At 43.6% G+C, this 18,546-nt stretch overlaps 1 protein-coding gene across 1 annotated transcript; it reads left to right on the forward strand.

The window, feature by feature from the left end:
- The first annotated feature begins 814 nt into the window (after positions 1 to 814).
- On the forward strand, positions 815 to 18,330 carry GPR37 (G protein-coupled receptor 37). The gene is made up of 2 exons (XM_050936210.1): positions 815 to 2,896; positions 17,061 to 18,330. The coding sequence occupies exons 1-2, from the start codon at positions 1,814 to 1,816 to the stop codon at positions 17,877 to 17,879; spliced, it is 1,902 nt and encodes a 633-aa protein (XP_050792167.1). The 5' UTR covers positions 815 to 1,813; the 3' UTR covers positions 17,880 to 18,330.
- Positions 18,331 to 18,546: the final 216 nt, after the last annotated feature.

Genomic DNA, 18,546 nt, shown 5'->3' on the forward strand with positions numbered 1-18,546 from the left:
TACATAGATGAAAGCTATTTGATGCTCAAATGACAGAGGCTGCAATTGCAGGGAATAATAAATCTCCATTTAAAAAGAAAAAATCAGTGGTTCCTTCAGGAAGCTTTTCCCCCACCCAGCAGGTCACACTCTACTGTGCATGTAAACACGAAGGTTTCTGCCCTACCACTGCCAGCCATTCTCCTGCAGGTGATGGGATCCATCCAGGTCTTAACTGTTGGAGCAGGAAAGCCTCTGTTCTAGCTCCACTGCCACCCGCAAGCATTCACGTGCGTTGGCCGGTGTGCAGGCTTGGGACCAAGGTGTGAGGAGGGAAGTGGGTCAGGATGGGACAGGAAGGAACAGGAGGGCTGCAGGCAGGGAGAAGATAGCAGCAGCAACAGTAGCCGGACGGAGAGTGGGCAGCAGCGGGGGTGGCGGGACTGGAGAATTACAAGAGGCCAGGAACACGAGGGGAGGGGGTGCAGTGGGGCGTGTGGGGCAGCAGCAAGGGAGCGAGCCCCGGGGCTGCTGCTGCGCCTACAATGTCCGGGCAGCTCCTGCACGGATCTAACCCTGTGAGCCAGGCAGGTCTACCTAGGTTGGGTGGGGTGGGAGCAGCGTCTTGTCCGGGGAAGGGGGGGTCAGGACCCAGCTCCTATGCACACGGAGCGGAAGCGAGCAGCGCAGTCACCCCTCGGCTCTTCCAGCCTGCGGCTCCTGCCGCGACTCCCATCTGGGGCAGCAGGTCGCGCGAAGAGCCGCTGTGCCGGGCCCCTGGAGAGGCGCTTGCGCACTGCGGGCCCCCGTCCCTCCCCCAAGTGGAAGCCGCTACAAAGGGGCGCGCAGGCGGCAGGAGGGTTCCGTGAGGCGCGAGCTCGCCCAGGGGAAGGGAGGGAGCAGAGGAGCCACCCAGACTGAGGCAGCGGTAGCCGAGCCAGCGCTCGCAGGCAGCTTTCCCCCTCTGGCCATGCAGCGCCGCGCCGGCTCGCTTCTTCCCACCGGCCCGGCGGCTCTCGCCGCCCCTTCTTCACGCCCGTCGTGGTGGCTAAGGAGAAGCAGCGGATCAACACGTTACTAGCGGGGAACTCCCGGGGCTGCTGCTGCTCCCCTCTGAACTTGCAACAGGCAGGAGGAGCCGCTTGGCCGGGGCTAATTTCATGCTCTAATTTCGCCTTGCGGTGTTATCAGATGCGATCGCTAATCCCAGCAAGAGTTTTGCAAATCTCTTAAGCACCCTGGGCTGCATGCAGCAACCTGTTTACTCCCAGGCGCTGGTGAAGAGGAATTAGTGTTTGCAATGATGTGGCACGGGGGAGGGAACTTGTATGTTCGCAGAGATCTTTCTGTGCAATAAAGACAAGCCTGCGGGATGAAGCCAACATCGAGAGAACGTGAATAGGCAGCTCAAGACCCGGTGCAACTGTTACCACAGAAAGGGCGGAGCGCTGGATGGGGGGTTCCTCTAGCGTTTGCACTTGCTACATTAATTCGGAGACGTTGATGCAACTTCTCAAGGTTGTCCCGCCAGGCTGGCGGGGACCAGATCCCTCTTCGGTGTGCAGTTTATTTTTCCTTCGTTTGTTTTCTGGTCTCTCTCTTTCCGGTACATTTTCTGCGGCAATAAATCGAACTTGAAACTTGCAAAGGGATCAACGGTGTCCTTGATTAATACCCATTCTGCTGCTCCCCACCCCCGCTTTCTCCGTGCAGCTGGAGCCGGTGTGCGGGTGTTTGTCAGCAGCAGTGACATGGGTCCAACTCCCAACGCCACCACCTTGGGCAGCAGCTGTTTATAAAGGGGCAGCCACCGCGTGCCACCACCCCCACCGCCATGCAGCTCCACCGCGCGCCCTTCGCATTCGTCTTGATCCTGCAGCTGCTCGGAGCTTTGACCCCCTTCGCCCAGGTGCCTGGCCCCCAGGCACTCTTGGCACGAGCAGATGGCGAGAGGGAAGGTGCTCAGCCTGCGACCCGGCGCCAGGCAGCCCCTGGGCTGCTCCAGCAAGAGGACAGCCTCCAGACTGGCAGCGGAATCAGTTTAGGAAACGGGGCCAGAGGATCCTGGCAGAAAGCGCTTGTTCGCAGATCCAAAGCAACAGCACCACACGCAGCGGCGGAAGAGGCTGCCCAGCTGCACGGTGCTAGGGACGTTGCTGCTGAAGCTGCCCTTCGCTTGGGCGTGAGGAACAGGAGCAGTGGATTTCCTGCCGTGGAGCCTAGGGGGCGGCCTGATACTCCTTGGCAGGATCCTGGCGAGGGGGAGGTGAATACGGACCGATCGGTAGCTATGGGGATGGGAGGATACTCTGCTCTCCAGTGGCTTGCAGTGCACGGGGAGGAAGGTAGCAGCCATGCAAGGCACAGCCCCAAGAGGTTTGCCAGGAGCATTGCCAGGAGCAGGAGAGGAGCCAGCGAGCTGCAGGGCAGGGGCAAGGAAGGAGTGGGAGGGAAAACCAAGGGCCTTAAGAATAGCAACCTGGCAAAGCCTTTAAACAGCTCCTTGGGCAGCCCTCCAGCCAGGGGTGAGGAGGAGGATGCCCCTCAGCTGCTGCCTCTGAATGGCTCCTCCCGTGATGGGCTAGAGAGGGGCGCAGGAGCCCGCAGCAATGGGACAAGCCGCCGGGCCCGGCTCAAGAACCCTTTCTACCCCCTGACTGAGGAGTCGTACGGCGCCTATGCGGTCATGTGCCTGTCCGTGGTGATCTTCGGCATCGGGATCATGGGCAACATGGCAGTGATGTGCATCGTGTGCCACAACTACTACATGAGGAGCATCTCCAACTCCCTGCTGGCCAATCTGGCCTTCTGGGACTTCCTCATCATCTTCTTCTGCCTGCCTCTGGTGATCTTTCAGGAGCTAACCAAAAAGTGGCTGCTGGCAGACTTCTCATGCAAAATCATTCCATACATTGAGGTAATTACAGTTGTTCATAATAATAACAATAGCTTACATTTATACAGTGCCTTTCCTCCCAAAGTACCTTACAAACTTACACTCTTTGGTAAACTTTAGACATAGGGATTCTTATCCCATCCACAGCAACCATTTCTGCAGAAAGAGGAGGCCTCTGGTAGCAAAGTGAGAAGAAATGTATAGTTTGTGCGTCCATGTTTTTTTCCATAACTCAGATTTGTTATGTATTACTAGCAGAGTATGTTGACAGCTACTGAATAGAGTCATTGTCCACCGGGTGTGTAGAGGCAATGTTTGGAACAGTATGATTACGTAGTCTTCTGTATGTCACATCCAAAAGACAATTTTCTTTTCCTGTCATTTTTCCATCCACAATTTTTAAAAATTATATTAAGTATGGAGATTGTGCACATTAATTACAGCCAGAATCAGCTTATTTTACTGCCAAAAGTGCTTGCAATGAAGAATTTTCTCCCATTCCCTAAACTTTTTTTAAAGAATGGAAAATTAATTTATTTGCCCCACCCACAGTTACACAAGAAACTGAGGAATATATTGGCAGCTTTTCAGAGCTGCTAATAATTGGATATTTCTCACATAGCCATACAACCTGATAAAAGTTAATGCTCTTACTTAAGGTGATTCTATTACACTTCTTTTGCCTCCTGGGGCCCTAAAGGGAAAGTATCTTTTAAAATTGTTTAAGTCTTTATTCTTGTAAAGCTGATCATGCAGTGAGGGAGGTGCCTTTATAGTCAAAGACCCGGGAATGTGATATGTGCACTGTTAACTTATCCTTCTATTTCCAAATCCCCCAATTATTATTTGGTTTTTCTTAAAAAATGACCCAAGTTCCATTTAATTCCTAACGTCTTGGCAACTGTTCAGACATTCTGCCAACCAAGGTTTCAGCCATCTGGCTAGACTCCTGCTACTGTTCAGGTTCTCCACTTTATTTATTTACTGGAAGCAGAAAACTGAAGCTTGTTGATAGTGTGTAGCCCACAATTCTGGCAAGCTGTACTGTGTGCCTTTGACACTATATGTATAACATTATTTCTTTACCTAAAGTATGGGGTAGGTGAGCAAAAAACAGCTGTTGATCAATTGGTCCTTAAATGGTTTATTAGGCACACAGGAAACTATTTTTTCATTACTAATTATACTGTCAATTTCCACATCACTTAGGTGCATTGAATAAAACATAAGTAAATGGTGATATATGTTAGGGATTAGAATCAGACATGTAGCCATTAAAATTGCTGTCATCACTTCTTTATATTAGGCACAGTGTATTATTGGTGTTCCTGGGTGGTGTGCTACATTTTGATGCATCTAATTTAAGTCAGTGGAGTCCAGTGGTCAACAGTTTCCATAGTACATTAACTTAAAATAAAATATTAAAAATACTAATTTATGAGGTAGAAACATTAAACAAATTTGGTTATTAATAACCAAATTTGTTTTGTTGAGAATGGATGGTTAGTAGTGAATATATTGATGGTCAGAAAATTGAATTTTGTGATTTTAAAAGTCCCATTTGCCAGTAACTAATATACTAAATGAATAAGCAGTATCCATTTCAATGAAATTAATATCTATTATATTTAAAATATATCAAGACTTTCCTATAGTGTTATTTCACACATCCTAATTTTCCTATGCTGCATTTTCATACAGAATAGGAAATATTTTTTGTTATCATTGTAATGCTGATTCCTGTTACATGTCAGTGATTTAAAATGGCTTTTATGTCCTGTATTATCTGACAATTGCACAGTATAGCCACATCATTCTTGAAAATGTAATTGCTTATATTATCACAAGTTTGGACTTGCAAAAGATCTGAATACTTTATAAACTAGAGAAAGTTACAAGAAACTGTCTGTTCTGATGTAAATGTTACTGATTTAAGTAGGTGAGAGAGATACAATCTTCCAGAAATCCATAAGCAACAACTAGTTTTATACACATTTAAACAATTAATTCAGTGACAGGATGTATGGTCCTATGTCACATGTGTGCTTTTGAACCCACCTGTAGTTTCAAAGGGGCATAGAACAAGTTGCTCAGTAAAGAATATCTGATTAGCCAGAGCAAGTTATGTAACTGTAAGGTGACTCAAGCTTGCTTTGTACTGTATTTAAAAGTCTTAACTAACGCAATGAACTATATTGAATAGTCTTAGTTTAGCAATTTATGCCTAATTGCTATCTAATAATGCTGCTTAATGGATGTTAATTGTGCAGAAAATTTTTAACAAGCACATACAAGCAATTATAAAATTGGGAAACACTTCTGTGAAAATAGATTTATTTTAAAAAAAAATTTCTGTCTGAGCTTCCAGCATTATTTCTGAAAGGTTGGCCCTCTTAATAGCATCTAATTTAAAGTTCACTTTCCACATTTATTAAAGATCTGGTGCAGGAAAGCATAAGCATGCATTTCTGCCCCGTAAATCTGCCACATTTGGGTCATCTGTAGCTGTCTTTTCAACTACATAACTGAAAATAATTAAAAGAATATTGAACACCTTCAGGAGAAATAAACTGATTAATAAAGGCTCCAATGCCCCTTACACATGTTTAATGAGAGGGGAGAGAGCCCCTAAGGATCGTAGCTTGGGAGGGTGCAGAAGCTAGGAATGCCATCAACTCTGTGTGCTGCTTTTTAACTTTGTGTTCAGCACCTCTGAAAATCTTCCACTTTTTATTTACATGAAATTTTTGGCTTGAATAATATACATTGTTTTCCCATCCACTTTCCTTGATAGTACTCTCTAAAAGGGATTTTAGGAGCAGCACTCAGGTCAGAGCCAGAAGGTAAGAGGGTTCAAGCAGCACTGTAAAGGCAGTTGGCCTTGGCAGGTCCTTCCCCTCTGGGCATTGAGACCCTCAGCCTCATCTTGTGTGGGTGAATCTCACTGCTATAAGAGAAGAATTAGACGAAAGCTCAGGAATGCTAAAAGATGGTGTATCCATTCCCCTTTGTGCAATGGAGCATCATTATGCACTCCATGGTTGGTTTTTCATTTTCATATCCTAATTAGGCTTTAATAGAAAGAAGTATGGTGACCGGCAATATTAATGATACTTGCACTTTTCTTCTTCAGAGCATTTCACAAACATTAACTAAATGGAACCCAGACGCCTGCTGTGAAGTGGGATTTTTATAGTTTGGAAACTAGAAGCAGACAAGTTAAGTAACTTGTGTAAGGCCACAGTTACTTGTTTAAGGTGACCATGATTAGAAACTGCCCCCAACTTCCAGACTTTAATTGGAACTTCTCTCTAGTTGTATGTGTCCGTCCTGCATTTAGAGGTTAGAATAGAAATGTGACTGGTTTGGTTAAGATAGGTTGAAAATAGAGATAACATTCTTTAGTGAAATAGGGTACCTTTTGAGGGATTTAATTGCTCAGGGAATGGGAAAGGGGTATAGAACATATCACCCTTCAGGTGCTGATTTGAATCCAGCTCAGGTTGGTAGTGAATAAAAGTCAGTGTCTTCTGATGCCTTGTTCATTGATCTATACACAGTGTGTTAGTGGCATCAGTCCAGTTTCTGGCAGGCAACTTCCAGCTCACTAAAGCCACCACACAATTATCATTTTTAGTGGCAAGTGTAAAGATTGATTTGGCCTGGAAAACTGATTACTTTCTCTCTACCCCAGAGTTGGTCCCATTATTGCAAATTTGAGGCACATTTATGGGAAAGTTGGCCATTCTGTGCCTGTTCCAAGGCTGTTCATACAGCCTTGTTTGATACATTTGGCATTAATAAAACAAATACATTAAATATTTTGAGCTTTCCAGGGCAAGGACTGGTACAGGGCATAGCATCTTCTGCATTTAACAAATAATAATTTTTTAAAAAGTTTTTAATAAATTGGTACGTTTTCATTTTATAGCTGCATGATGACATCAGCCACTAGCACTGGTGTATTTGGTGTTCTGTCAGTGTTTCTTTCCTCTACACATCTCTGTCTTCAGGGGGTTTATAAATTGTCCATAAAATTTGCTTTTGGCATTAATTTGTATGCAGTATTTCAGCATGGAAATGAATTTGTGTCAGACTACGTTTAAAATTGGGTCAGCAATATTTGTCACACAACTGTAGAAAGAAAAAGGCAGCTTTATCACAGGCACCACTGAATATTGTCTTGACACTGGGCTGTCCTCTCTCACAGATGCTGAGTGTTTGTGTGACAAGGTGTTCTTGTTAAGGATGAACGGGTAGGTTTAACAATAGTGTCATGGTGCTAGTGCTAAGAATCAGGTCATGAACACCTCATCTAGAATGGTGAAGAGTTTGAGCTTCACTTAAGAAAACTGCTGTTTCCTTTATTAAAAGTCTGAGTGTTGTTTACTTACGTTTATTGGTAGATTTCAAAGAAGAAAGGGAACTAAAAATTGAATCTATTACAAATTTAAAAAATAATGATTGTGTGGTGTTTTTTCTAAAGAAACAATAAAAATCATTTAGTCTGAAAAAGCATCATGTTCCTTACTGTTCTTGATGAAGAGTTGGTGCAGTAATGTCTAGTTCCAGGGTCATGACACTAGGGTTAACTATCTCCTCTAGCAGAATTCAAGAACAGCCACCTGAAATCAGCACAGAATACCTGCACCACCAGGACATATGAAAGGGTAACAAATACAGAGCAGTGTGCCAGGTAGCACCATGATAAGTGCTCTTTGCTACTACAGAGGAGCAGCCACATTATATACATCTGCAGAACATTTCCTAGATACCAACATTCATGATTCACACAGGGCTTTTCTGATCCTGAACTTGATATGCCTCTTCCTCCAGTATACAAATGCTGATTACTAATAGGAGATGAGTATTGTGTTTCTAATCAACTCTAGGCATGGGACTATTTCATTTTGGACCAGAGTAATAGGCAAAGTAGCATCACTGTATGCAGCACATCTAAAAACATAGAGCAATGAACAAATGTTAAGTATCATTTTATCATAGGAGGAACAAGGATTTATATTTTACTTCTGTATTTTTGTTGTTTCATTGTAACAGCTATAATTTGTTCCCCCCTTCATTCAACACAAACATTAAATAATAAAAAGATAACTTAATACTTTGCAATATTTAGAGTATAATAGACATAGAACATATTGCAGATACTGAGCTGATTGTATTTGTTTAATGAAGGCAAAAATGACAGGGATTTAGGTGCCACCGCAGGATGTTGCATTAAAAATACCCTAAGAACGAAGAGTTGGTGTGCATATAGAGCAGTCAAAATAGGAGAATAGACTATCAAGTCTCAGGCCATGTCTACATCTAAAGTTTTGCAGCGCTGGTTGTTACAGCTGTATTAGTACAGCTGTATAGGGCCAGCGCTGCAGAGTGGCCACACTTACAGCAACCAGCGCTGCAAGTGGTGTTAGATGTGGCCACACTGCAGCGCTGTTGGGCGGCTTCAAGGGGGGTTCCGGGAACGCGAGAGCAAACCGGGAAAGGAGACCCGCTTCGCCGCGGTTTGCTCTCGCGTTCCCGGAGCCACCCAGCAAACCGCAGGGAAGGAGACCTGCTTGCTCTGGGCTCCGGGAACGAGAGAGCAAACCGGGAAAGGAGACCCGCTTCGCCGCGGTTTGCTCTCGCGTTCCCGGAGCCACCCAGCAAACCGCAGGGAAGGAGACCTGCTTGCTCTGGGCTCCGGGAACGAGAGAGCAAACCGGGAAAGGAGACCCGCTTCGCCGCGGTTTGCTCTCTCGTTCCCGGAGCCACCCAGCAAACCGCAGGGAAGGAGACCTGCTTGCTCTGGGCTCCGGGAACGAGAGAGCAAACCGGGAAAGGAGACCAGCTTGATTACCAGAGGCTTCCTCCTTCCACGGAGGTCAAGAAAAGCGCTGGTAAGTGTCTACATTGGATTACCAGCGCTGGATCACCAGCGCTGGATCCTCTACACCCGAGACAAAACGGGAGTACGGCCAGCGCTGCAAACAGGGAGTTGCAGCGCTGGTGGTGCCCTGCAGATGTGTACACCTTCAAAGTTGCAGCGCTGTAACTCCCTCACCAGCGCTGCAACTTTCTGATGTAGACAAGCCCTCAGAAATTTTTTTTTACAGTTTCTTTATGGATGTGACAGGAGTGTGCAGGCAAGGGCTAATGAGGTCTCATTCTGAGTTCAGAATCAGTTCATCCAGTGGCTCTCAGTATTTTCTGTATAGTGACCCCATGTCACAACAGAAAATGTTTCCAGATCCCCTTCCCATGTAACTATAAATAGGGCCCTACCAAATTCATGGTGCATATTCATCAATTTCATGGTCATAAGCTTTTAAAAATAATAAATTTCATGATTTCAGATATTTAAATCTGAAATTTCACAGTGTTGTAACTGTAGGGGTCCTTACGCAAAAAGGGGTAGTGGGGGGGTTACAAAGTTATTGTAGGGGGGTCGTGGTATTGCCACAATTGCTTCTGTGCTGCTGCTGGCGGTGGCACTGCTTTCAGAGTTGGGCAGCCAGAGAGCAGCAGTTGCTGGCCAGGAGCCCAGCTCTGAGGGCAGCAGCACCACCAGCAGCAGTGCAGAAGTAAGGATGCCATGGTATGGTATTGCCACTCTTACTTCTGTGCTGTTGCCTTCAGAGCTGGACCCTAGGCCCGCAGCCACCACTCTCTGACCACCCAGCTCTGAAGGAAGTGCAGAAGTAAGGGTGGCAATACCACAACCTCCCTACAATAACCATGCAACCCCTCCATAACCCTCTTTTGGATCTGGACCCTCAGTTTGAGAAATGCTTGTTTCCCCTTTGAAATCTGTATTGTATAGGGTAAAAGTACACAAAAGACCAGATTTCACAGTAGAGATCAGATTTCACGGTCTATGACGCATTTTTCACGACCATGAAATTTAAAGAAGTATGAGCTGGATGAATGGACTAGAAGGTGGATAGAAAGCCAGCTTTCTCATCAGGCTCAATGGGTAGTGATCGATGGCTCTGTGTCTAATTGGCAGCTGGTATCAAGTGGATGCCCCAAGGGTGTTCATTGATGATCTTCAGGATTGCATGGATAGCACCCTCAGCAAGTTTGCGGATGACACTAAACTGGGAGGAGTGGTAGATACGCTGGAGGGTAGGGATAGGATACAGAGGGACTTAGACAAATCAGAGGATTGGGCCAAAAGAAATCTGATGCAGTTCAATGAAGACAAGTGCAGAGTCTTGCACTTAGGACGGAAGAATCCCATGCACTGCTACAGACTAGGGACTGAATGGCTAGGCAGCAATTCTGCAGAAAAGGACCTAGGGGTTACAGTGGATGAGAAGCTGGATATGAGTCAACAGTGTACCGTTGTTGCCAAGAAGGCATTTTGGGCTCCCACACTACAAGAAGGATGTGGAAAAATTGGAAAGAGTCCAGCAGGGGGCAACAAAAATGATTAGTGGGCTGGAGCACATGACTTATGAGGAGAGGCAAAGGGAACTGGGATTATTTAGTCTGCGGAAAAGAAGAACAAGGGGGGATTTGATAGCTGCTTTCAGCTACTTGAAAGAAGGTTCCAAAGAGGATGAATCTAGACTGTTCTCAGTGGTAGCAGATGACAGAACAAGGAGTAATGGTCTCAAGTTCTGGTGGGGGAGGTTTGGATTGGATATTAGGAAAAACTTTTTCACCAGGAGGGTGGTGAAGCACTGGAATGGGTTACCTAGGGAAGTGGTGGAATCTCCTTCCTTAAGAGGTTTTTAAGGTCATGCTTGACAAAGCCCTGGCTGGGATGATTTAGTTGGGGATTGGTCCTGTTTTGAGCAAGGGGTTGAACTAGATGAGCTCCCGAGATCCCTTCCAACCCTGATATTCTATTCTATGATTCTATGAGTTTGGTGGGGCCCTAGCCATAAAGAAAGGTCATGCCCCCCAGGTCGGGATGTCATGACCTAATTTACATTTTTGTTTTGTTCAACAATTCTTCCTTAATACTCTCTGCCAGTCTTATTTCTGTTGCCTTTCCCCACTCATTTAATTTGCATCTCTCCCTTGATCAACTGGAGGATCCACATCTAAAGTTCTGCAGGTGAGGACTGAACGCCGTGGGAAAGTGGCCAGAAATAGAAGTAGGATCAGCTGATAAAAGCTTTAGAACATTCAGTTAACCGCTGAAGTGAATGAATGGGAACTGGTAGACTAGCACAGAAGGGCAGGGGGAAGAGAACTGATGCAATAAGCTGGCTTACTCCTCCAGTGAATGTTTTCATGAATTTAATGTTACTGTTTAATGACTCAAAGATTGACTAATGACTAGGAAGTTAGTGATCCAAGGGCTATGCCAACTCTGAAGGACAGCCCTGCTGCCCAATAAAATCCTGTTTTAATGTACATCTTGTGTGTGTGTGTGTGCAATATCTTGTAAATATTTTTAAACAAACAACATGAAAATCAATGAGATATTTTTAATGGCAAAGTATTTTCTGGGTATGTTTTGTTGGTGAGAAGGAGGGGAAATCTGTCATTTTCTCCTCTTCCCTAATTAAGGTTTTACTGAACAAGACAGTTGGGGGAGTTTATTTTCCTCTTAGCATGTCAGATTTGTTTTCATGTAATTGGAAATGTGGAACTTTCAGTTCTGATCTAATAAGAGAAACACGAGCCTTGCCTGCTGGTGTCTTCATGGACATCTAAGGATTGAGGAAAAAGTTCTGTGATGTAAGAGATCCACATGGAACTAAATCAGAAAATTAAGTGAGGAAAGCCCGGCTAACTTAAAAGTGTATATTGTATAAAATCAAAGGCATAGTGGGCCTGATTCACCACTGTGGTGCTCCAGTTTTAAACTTGTATAACACAGTTTCTAATCAGAGGGGTAGCCTTGTTAGTCTGAATCTGTAAAAGCAGCATGCATCTGACGATGTGGGTATTCACCCATGAAAGCTCATGCTCCAATATATCTGTTAGTCTATAAGGTGCCACAGGACTCTTTGCTGCTTTTACAGTCTCTAAGGTGCCACAAGTACTCCTCATTCTTTTCGCTGATACAGACTAACACAGCTACCACTCTGAAACCTGTCAATGTAATCAGGTTTTTGCAGTAAAGACTGAAACACTTGGCCAGATTCTTCGCTGGAGTAAATCAAAGCCAATGGAGCAACACAGATTTATACCATTTGAAGATCTGTACTTCTGTCCTTACTCACCCGGTTATACTTCTTGACTGGAGTTCTGTTTACAGTGAGTTATCTGCGTTCCGCAATTATCTAGGCATACCGCCATGGGTTAAAGATAGAGCTTCGCTCATAGCAATGGTTTTCAGCCCACGGACCAGTTGGGGCCCAGTCAGCACATAGCTGCAACCCATGTGACATCCTCAGAGCCATACGGGTAGTATATAGAGAGAGCTGCATATGCGGCCCACAATGGTAAATAGGTTGAGCACGACTGGCTCATAGCTCATAGATATCCATGTCCCCCCAGTTTTGTCAGTTTAACTCATTCATATCACTACTGTGACATGTTTTTGAAGATTAACATGCAGTTTGTTAATATGGAGGCACACACTTAAAGTAAAACTGTTCATAGCAAAGTAGATTGAATGCCCTGCGGCCAAATTCTCCCCCCTCACACACCCATTGATCTCAGTGGACATTACTCCTATCCTGCAGGGGGGACAGTCAGACCCCAGAAATGAGTCAGTGCCCTGAAGCAAGGCAGTTAGAGTGAATTCCTATTTGTATCTATTCTGGAGGAGCTGGAAAGGATTTAGATTAGAGTGTTCCACTGCATTTTGGTTTTTTACCATTTTTTCCATGGAATCGTTACATTCATTAACGTGTGCAAGATAGGAAACCGCTGCATGAGCCAGACACATGCTGGCATTATTTAGCATGTTTCATGAGTAAACCAACAGTTGCATTTGGAAAGCTGACTTCCCCTGTTCCTAGCTAAGTCGTCAGTCAATTAACATGACAGGAACCTCATAGGTTATGTTTGTTCATGGTAGACATGCCTTCTTTCATTAGTCCAGTTCTAACTGCAGCATCTAATCTTTTAGCCATGGCAAAACCTGATATAATCTATAATGGGACCCTGAAACCACTAAAAGGAGGTGCTTATGCTACTCAGTTAGAATAGACATTAAAAAAGAGGAAAAAAAGTTTACTTAAAAAAAGCCAGCATCTCTTTCCCTGTACTGATTTTTGCAGTTCCCTCACCATTTTAAGACTCAGGAGCATTCCCTTCTCTGCATATGTAGAGACTCTTGGCAAGAGGCTAAGAGCTGTGTGTTGATCCATTTGGTATTTGTGTTGGAAGATAAGGTGGTTAAAGATGTTGATGTCAAGAATACACAAAAGATTTAAGTTTCAGAGACAAAAATCAGAGACTGTAAATTTGCCACTGTGACATCTCAGCCCTGATGTATGAAAATTCTTTTTATTAGCTCATTTAATCATTGCCACTTTTTAATGCTTATCAAAGATTTTCCTGTAACTCTAATTTCTCTTTAGTTATTTTTGTTTTTTGCCAGTATTACCAAGCGTTTCTTTGAGCCTTATCAGATAGTTTAATTCTCAAAATTAATAGCTTCACCGATTTAAAATGTTTACAGTTCTGCTTTGTCGTCATTAATTATTCCTCCCATTGCAGGTTAATTAATAAGAGATTGCATCTTACTCATTCCCTCTCTCAGGAAGCTGCCCAACTAAGCTAGTGCCTAACAGTTTTAATCCCAAAGGTCTAATATTTTGCAGTGATATTGAATTTTAGCAATCAGATATGGCCATTAAATGCTCAAGGCCAACATGAATGATACATTTATATAATTGCGTATAATTGCACTATCTATCTTTGCAGAACTTTTAATGGAATGTATATAAACAAGAATATTTCAAAATTATGATGGAAATAAGAATGCATTTTGAAATGCACCATTATAGAATCTTAATTATCTCACTGCACATTGAATTTGAGTAAGCAGAAATTACTGTCAGCTGCCCAATATCTCCATATATTTTACCAGTTAATAACAGACATGGCTAATCTATTATGCAAGTAGCATTCTTCTAAATGAACTTGAAAATCATTTAACAATTCCTATTAACATACCTTCACTGCTCTTTCGCACCAGGACATTTTAGGCACAGCAGCAATCTATAAAATGATGAGAGTAAATGGGTTAGAGTGCACCACAACAAAATTGAAGGATGTAATCTTTCTCCAGTTGAAGTAAACAGAAGTTTTGCATTTGAATTGAAGTTGAATTTATTGGAAGCTGGATTAGGCTAAAAATGTATATGGTCTTCTCACAAATTTTTCTTTAGGAACTGAAATATAAACAATATAAAATGATAGGGAGTTATCTTTTGTGACAGTACAAGATCCCTACTTACACGTGGAATGACAGATATTAGAGCTAGACAAGATGTGATGAGTCATCCTGTCCATTGCTCTGTTAATGCAACATTGTTCCTCATAGTGTATTATTGAAAGCTTTGTCTAGTCCAGTTTTAAATTGCTTGAACAATGGGGCATCCACTACTCCTCTTGGCTAGGGTGACCAGATGTCCCATTTTTACAGGGACAGTCCCTTTTTTTGGGACTTTTTCTTATATAGGTGCCTATTATCCCCCACCTCCTGTTTTTTCACAGTTGCTATCTGGTAACTCTACTCTTGGCCTGTATCCTAGAGTGCAATAGCCTCTGCTACTAGGACATGATATTCAGCCAAAATTTTCCTGTGATCTGATTCGTAGATTCTAGAACTGGAAGGGACCTTGAGAGGTCATCGAGTCCAGTCCCCTGCCCTCATGGCAGGACCAAATACTGTCTAGACCATGCCTGATAGACATTTATCTAACCTACTCTTAAATATCTCCAGAGATGGAGATTCTAGAACCTCCCTAGGCAATTTATTCCAGTATTTAACCACCCTGACAGTTAGGAACTTTTTCCTAATGTCCAACCTAAACCTCCCTTGCTGCAGTTTAAGCCCATTGCTTCTTGTTCTGTCCTTAGAGGCTAAGGTGAACAAGTTTTCTCCCTTCTCCTGATGACACCCTTTTAGATACCTGAAAACTGCTATCATGTCCCCTCTCAGTCTTCTCTTTTCCGAACTAAAAAAACCCAATTCTTTCAGCCTTCCTTCATAGGTCATGTTCTCAAGACCTTTAATCATTCTTGTTGCTCTTCTCTGGACCCTCTCCAATTTCTCCACATCTTGAATATTAATTGCAATATTCTAGATAAAGGGTTAGATCCTGGCTCCACTTAAATCAATGAGAGTTTTGCCATTTATTTCAGCAGGGTCAGGATTTCATCCTAAATCTCTTTGGGACAGATTTTCAGAGGTATTTACATGCCAAAATATGTAGCTAAGCATCTAGGGTGGGATTCGCAGGGGGATGGGGGGATTTAGACTGAGAGTTGCAGTGCCTAAATTTTACGTGCCTTGCTGCATAGGCACTGGCTCTGGGGCTGGAGCACCCACAGGAAAAAAATTGTGCATGCTCAGCACCCACTGGCAGCCCAACTGCTCAGCTCCTCCCCCTCTCTCCCAGTGCCTCCCACCCGCTGCAGTCAGCAGAGGGGGGGCCTTTGGGGAAGGGGTGGAGTGGGGGCAGGGACTGTGGAGGAGCAGTGGTTGAGCACCCCAGAGGAAGGAGGAAAGTCAGCACCTCTGCCCTGCCACCAAGTGGAATTTATAACCCCAAGTTAGGCATCCAGGCTTCACTTAAAGTGCATTTGGTGCCTATAAAAAGGATTAACAGAAGCCAGCGTGCTGAGTGGGGAGCTGCCTAAACTCAGTAGGAAAGACTGAGAAGAGGGGTGTGTCCTAAGCTCCACCTCTCATAGAGAGTTAGGTGCCTACGTCTGGGGTGGAGGGAAGTGCCTGCATTTGCTGGAGGGTTACAGCCATGACCTTTCTCATAGGTACTTAAATCAGGTCAGTTATTTCTCAAGAAAACCTGAGAAGGAGATGGTGCAGTGGCTGCTAGTGCTAGTGCTAGTGCATCCCTGCTCTCATCTCTCATAGCCCTGCGTTTAGAGCACTCACCCAGGATATGAGAGGCCAAAGTTCCAGTTCTAGCTTTGCCTGCTTTAACAAAATATGTGCTGCCTGTTCAAATAATTCAGTAGTTGTTGGAGCAGGGAGGTAGGTCTCCCACATCCCAGAGGCACACTCTAATTACTGGGCCCGAGAGTCATTCTCCCTTTTTTTCTTCTGGCCCAATGAATGTTTAATTATTTATACAAAGTGGAATGGCTTTATCAGGAGAGACTGAGACACCTCCCTTACCCCTGACCTAAATAGTCCATGGGTCAGTGATTAGGGCAGTCCCCTGAGAGATCTGAGATGTAGATTCAAATCCCTGTGCTACCTCAGGCAGAGAGGGGAAGTGAAGCGAGGTCTCCTGCATGAGTGCCCGAATCACTAAGCGAAAGGTTGGGGGAGGGGGCACTGCAGCCTTCTCCTCTGGCAGTGGTGCTTTGTATGTTTTGTATCTGTTAGGTGGCCTGAGAAAGCTTTCAAACAGAGCTCCACAGGCAGCACAATCCTAAAATGGCAGATAGATGAATCCTCTTGTTGATCTGGCCCCTACGGACTTCAGGTGCCTACAATGTTAGGTGGCAGCCGAGCCGGCGTTTTGTAAATGCTAGTGGCAAAAAAGGCAGCTGGGCATCTAAGTCAGCCTTGTGAATCCCACCCCCAGCAAGATTTGTCAGATGTGCCAAAGCAGATTAGGTGCCTAAATCTCATTGATTTCAAAGGAGTTAGGCCCCCTCCCTTGCTTTTGAAAATCCCTCTAAACATCTAGCTGCATCTTTGGGCACCTAAATACCATTGGAAAGCTGGCCCTTTTACTACAGCACTATAAATTCATGGGCAGAACGTCTTTAAAGGTAAACATAGCATAGTAAATTACATTATGGCTCTTGCATTTTAATAGTCCTGGTATTTTTAAATAGGAGTCATTTTATATGCAACTAACTTCACCTGATATATGAGGAAGGAGGATTTTTAAATGGAAAATATTCAAATAAACAGACATTTTACTAGTGAATTTTATTGTGACGTTGCTGTATACAAGCTGTATACAATGTTAACAGCTTGGGATCTAGCCTGTAGTCATCTCCTATATTTTTAAAATATATTTCAGACAGCATCCATATTAAAAAATGTGTTCACTTTTCTCCCATACAGGTAGCTTCTCTTGGAGTCACTACGTTCACACTATGTGCCCTCTGTATAGACCGATTTCGTGCTGCCACTAATGTACAGATGTATTATGAGATGATTGAAAACTGTACTTCAACAACTGCCAAACTGGCTGTTATATGGGTTGGTGCTCTGTTGTTGGCACTTCCGGAGGTCGTTCTACGCCAGTTGACAAAGGAAGATTCTGCATTTAGTGGCAGCCCACCTGGGGAACGGTGCATGGTAAAGATCTCTACTGAATTACCTGATACCATTTATGTATTAGCTCTCACATATGATGGTGCAAGACTCTGGTGGTATTTTGGCTGCTACTTTTGTTTGCCTACTCTTTTCACTATTACCTGTTCTCTGGTAACAGCCAGGAAAATCAGACGAGCAGAAAAGGCTTGCACACGAGGGAACAAGCGACAAATTCAGCTGGAAAGTCAGATGAACTGCACAGTGGTGGCTTTGACCATTTTGTATGGGTTTTGCATCATTCCTGAAAACATCTGCAACATTGTGACTGCTTACATGTCCACAGGAGTCTCTCGGCAGACTATGGATCTCCTCCACCTCATTAGCCAGTTTCTTTTGTTCTTTAAGTCCTGTGTGACCCCAGTCCTCCTTTTCTGTCTTTGCAAACCGTTCAGTCGGGCCTTTATGGAATGTTGTTGTTGTTGCTGTGATGAATGCATCCAGAAGTCTTCAACGGTGACAAGCGATGACAATGACAATGAGTACACCACAGAGCTTGAACTCTCCCCTTTCAGTACCATCCGTCGTGAAATGTCCACCTTTGCTTCGGTTGGGACTCACTGCTAATAGACTCTATGGCTTTATTTGCAGTACTCCTAATTTTTTTAAACTTCATATTTTTCTTGTTGGAACAAAATGCAAGGAAAAAAATGTTGCTTATAAGAACTACCCTGTAAACCAATTTGCATATTAACAGTTGTGCTTTGGAAAATAATTTCTGTTTAGTTATTAAAATGAGAGAGCCAACATGGAGTTTTAAATCATTATATTTGGGATGGTGCTAGTATTTTATTGTTTGAGGTAGGGGGAGAACCACGTTGACCTACTTTATTTAATTTCTTGCTAATTTTTTTATAATCACTGTAAATTGATTACATAAACATTGTGGTTTTTTCAGGATGTTTAATGTAAAAGATGTGGTGGAAAGTATTTGAAGCTAGTTTTAATATTGTGAGAATATTTGGAGTTTGGAAAATTTACAAGGTAGTATAATAATAAATGAGATTTTATTCTTTAATGTCATTGTCAATTTGTATTTAACTATTTAAATATTATTAAATTGCCTTAATAAGCATAAAAATCTTTGCTTTACACAGAATAATTTAAATTGACCATATTTAATTTACCATTCATGTACTTACCCTTGGAAATAAAAGTTACCATGTTTAAATAATGTGCTTATAATGGAATTGGTTTTACATGAGTGGTTTTTAAATGTGCATTATGAAGGTTC

Source organism: Gopherus flavomarginatus, chromosome 1, assembly GCF_025201925.1.
Source record: "Gopherus flavomarginatus isolate rGopFla2 chromosome 1, rGopFla2.mat.asm, whole genome shotgun sequence".
In the NCBI taxonomy this organism is placed as follows: Eukaryota; Metazoa; Chordata; order Testudines; family Testudinidae; genus Gopherus; species Gopherus flavomarginatus.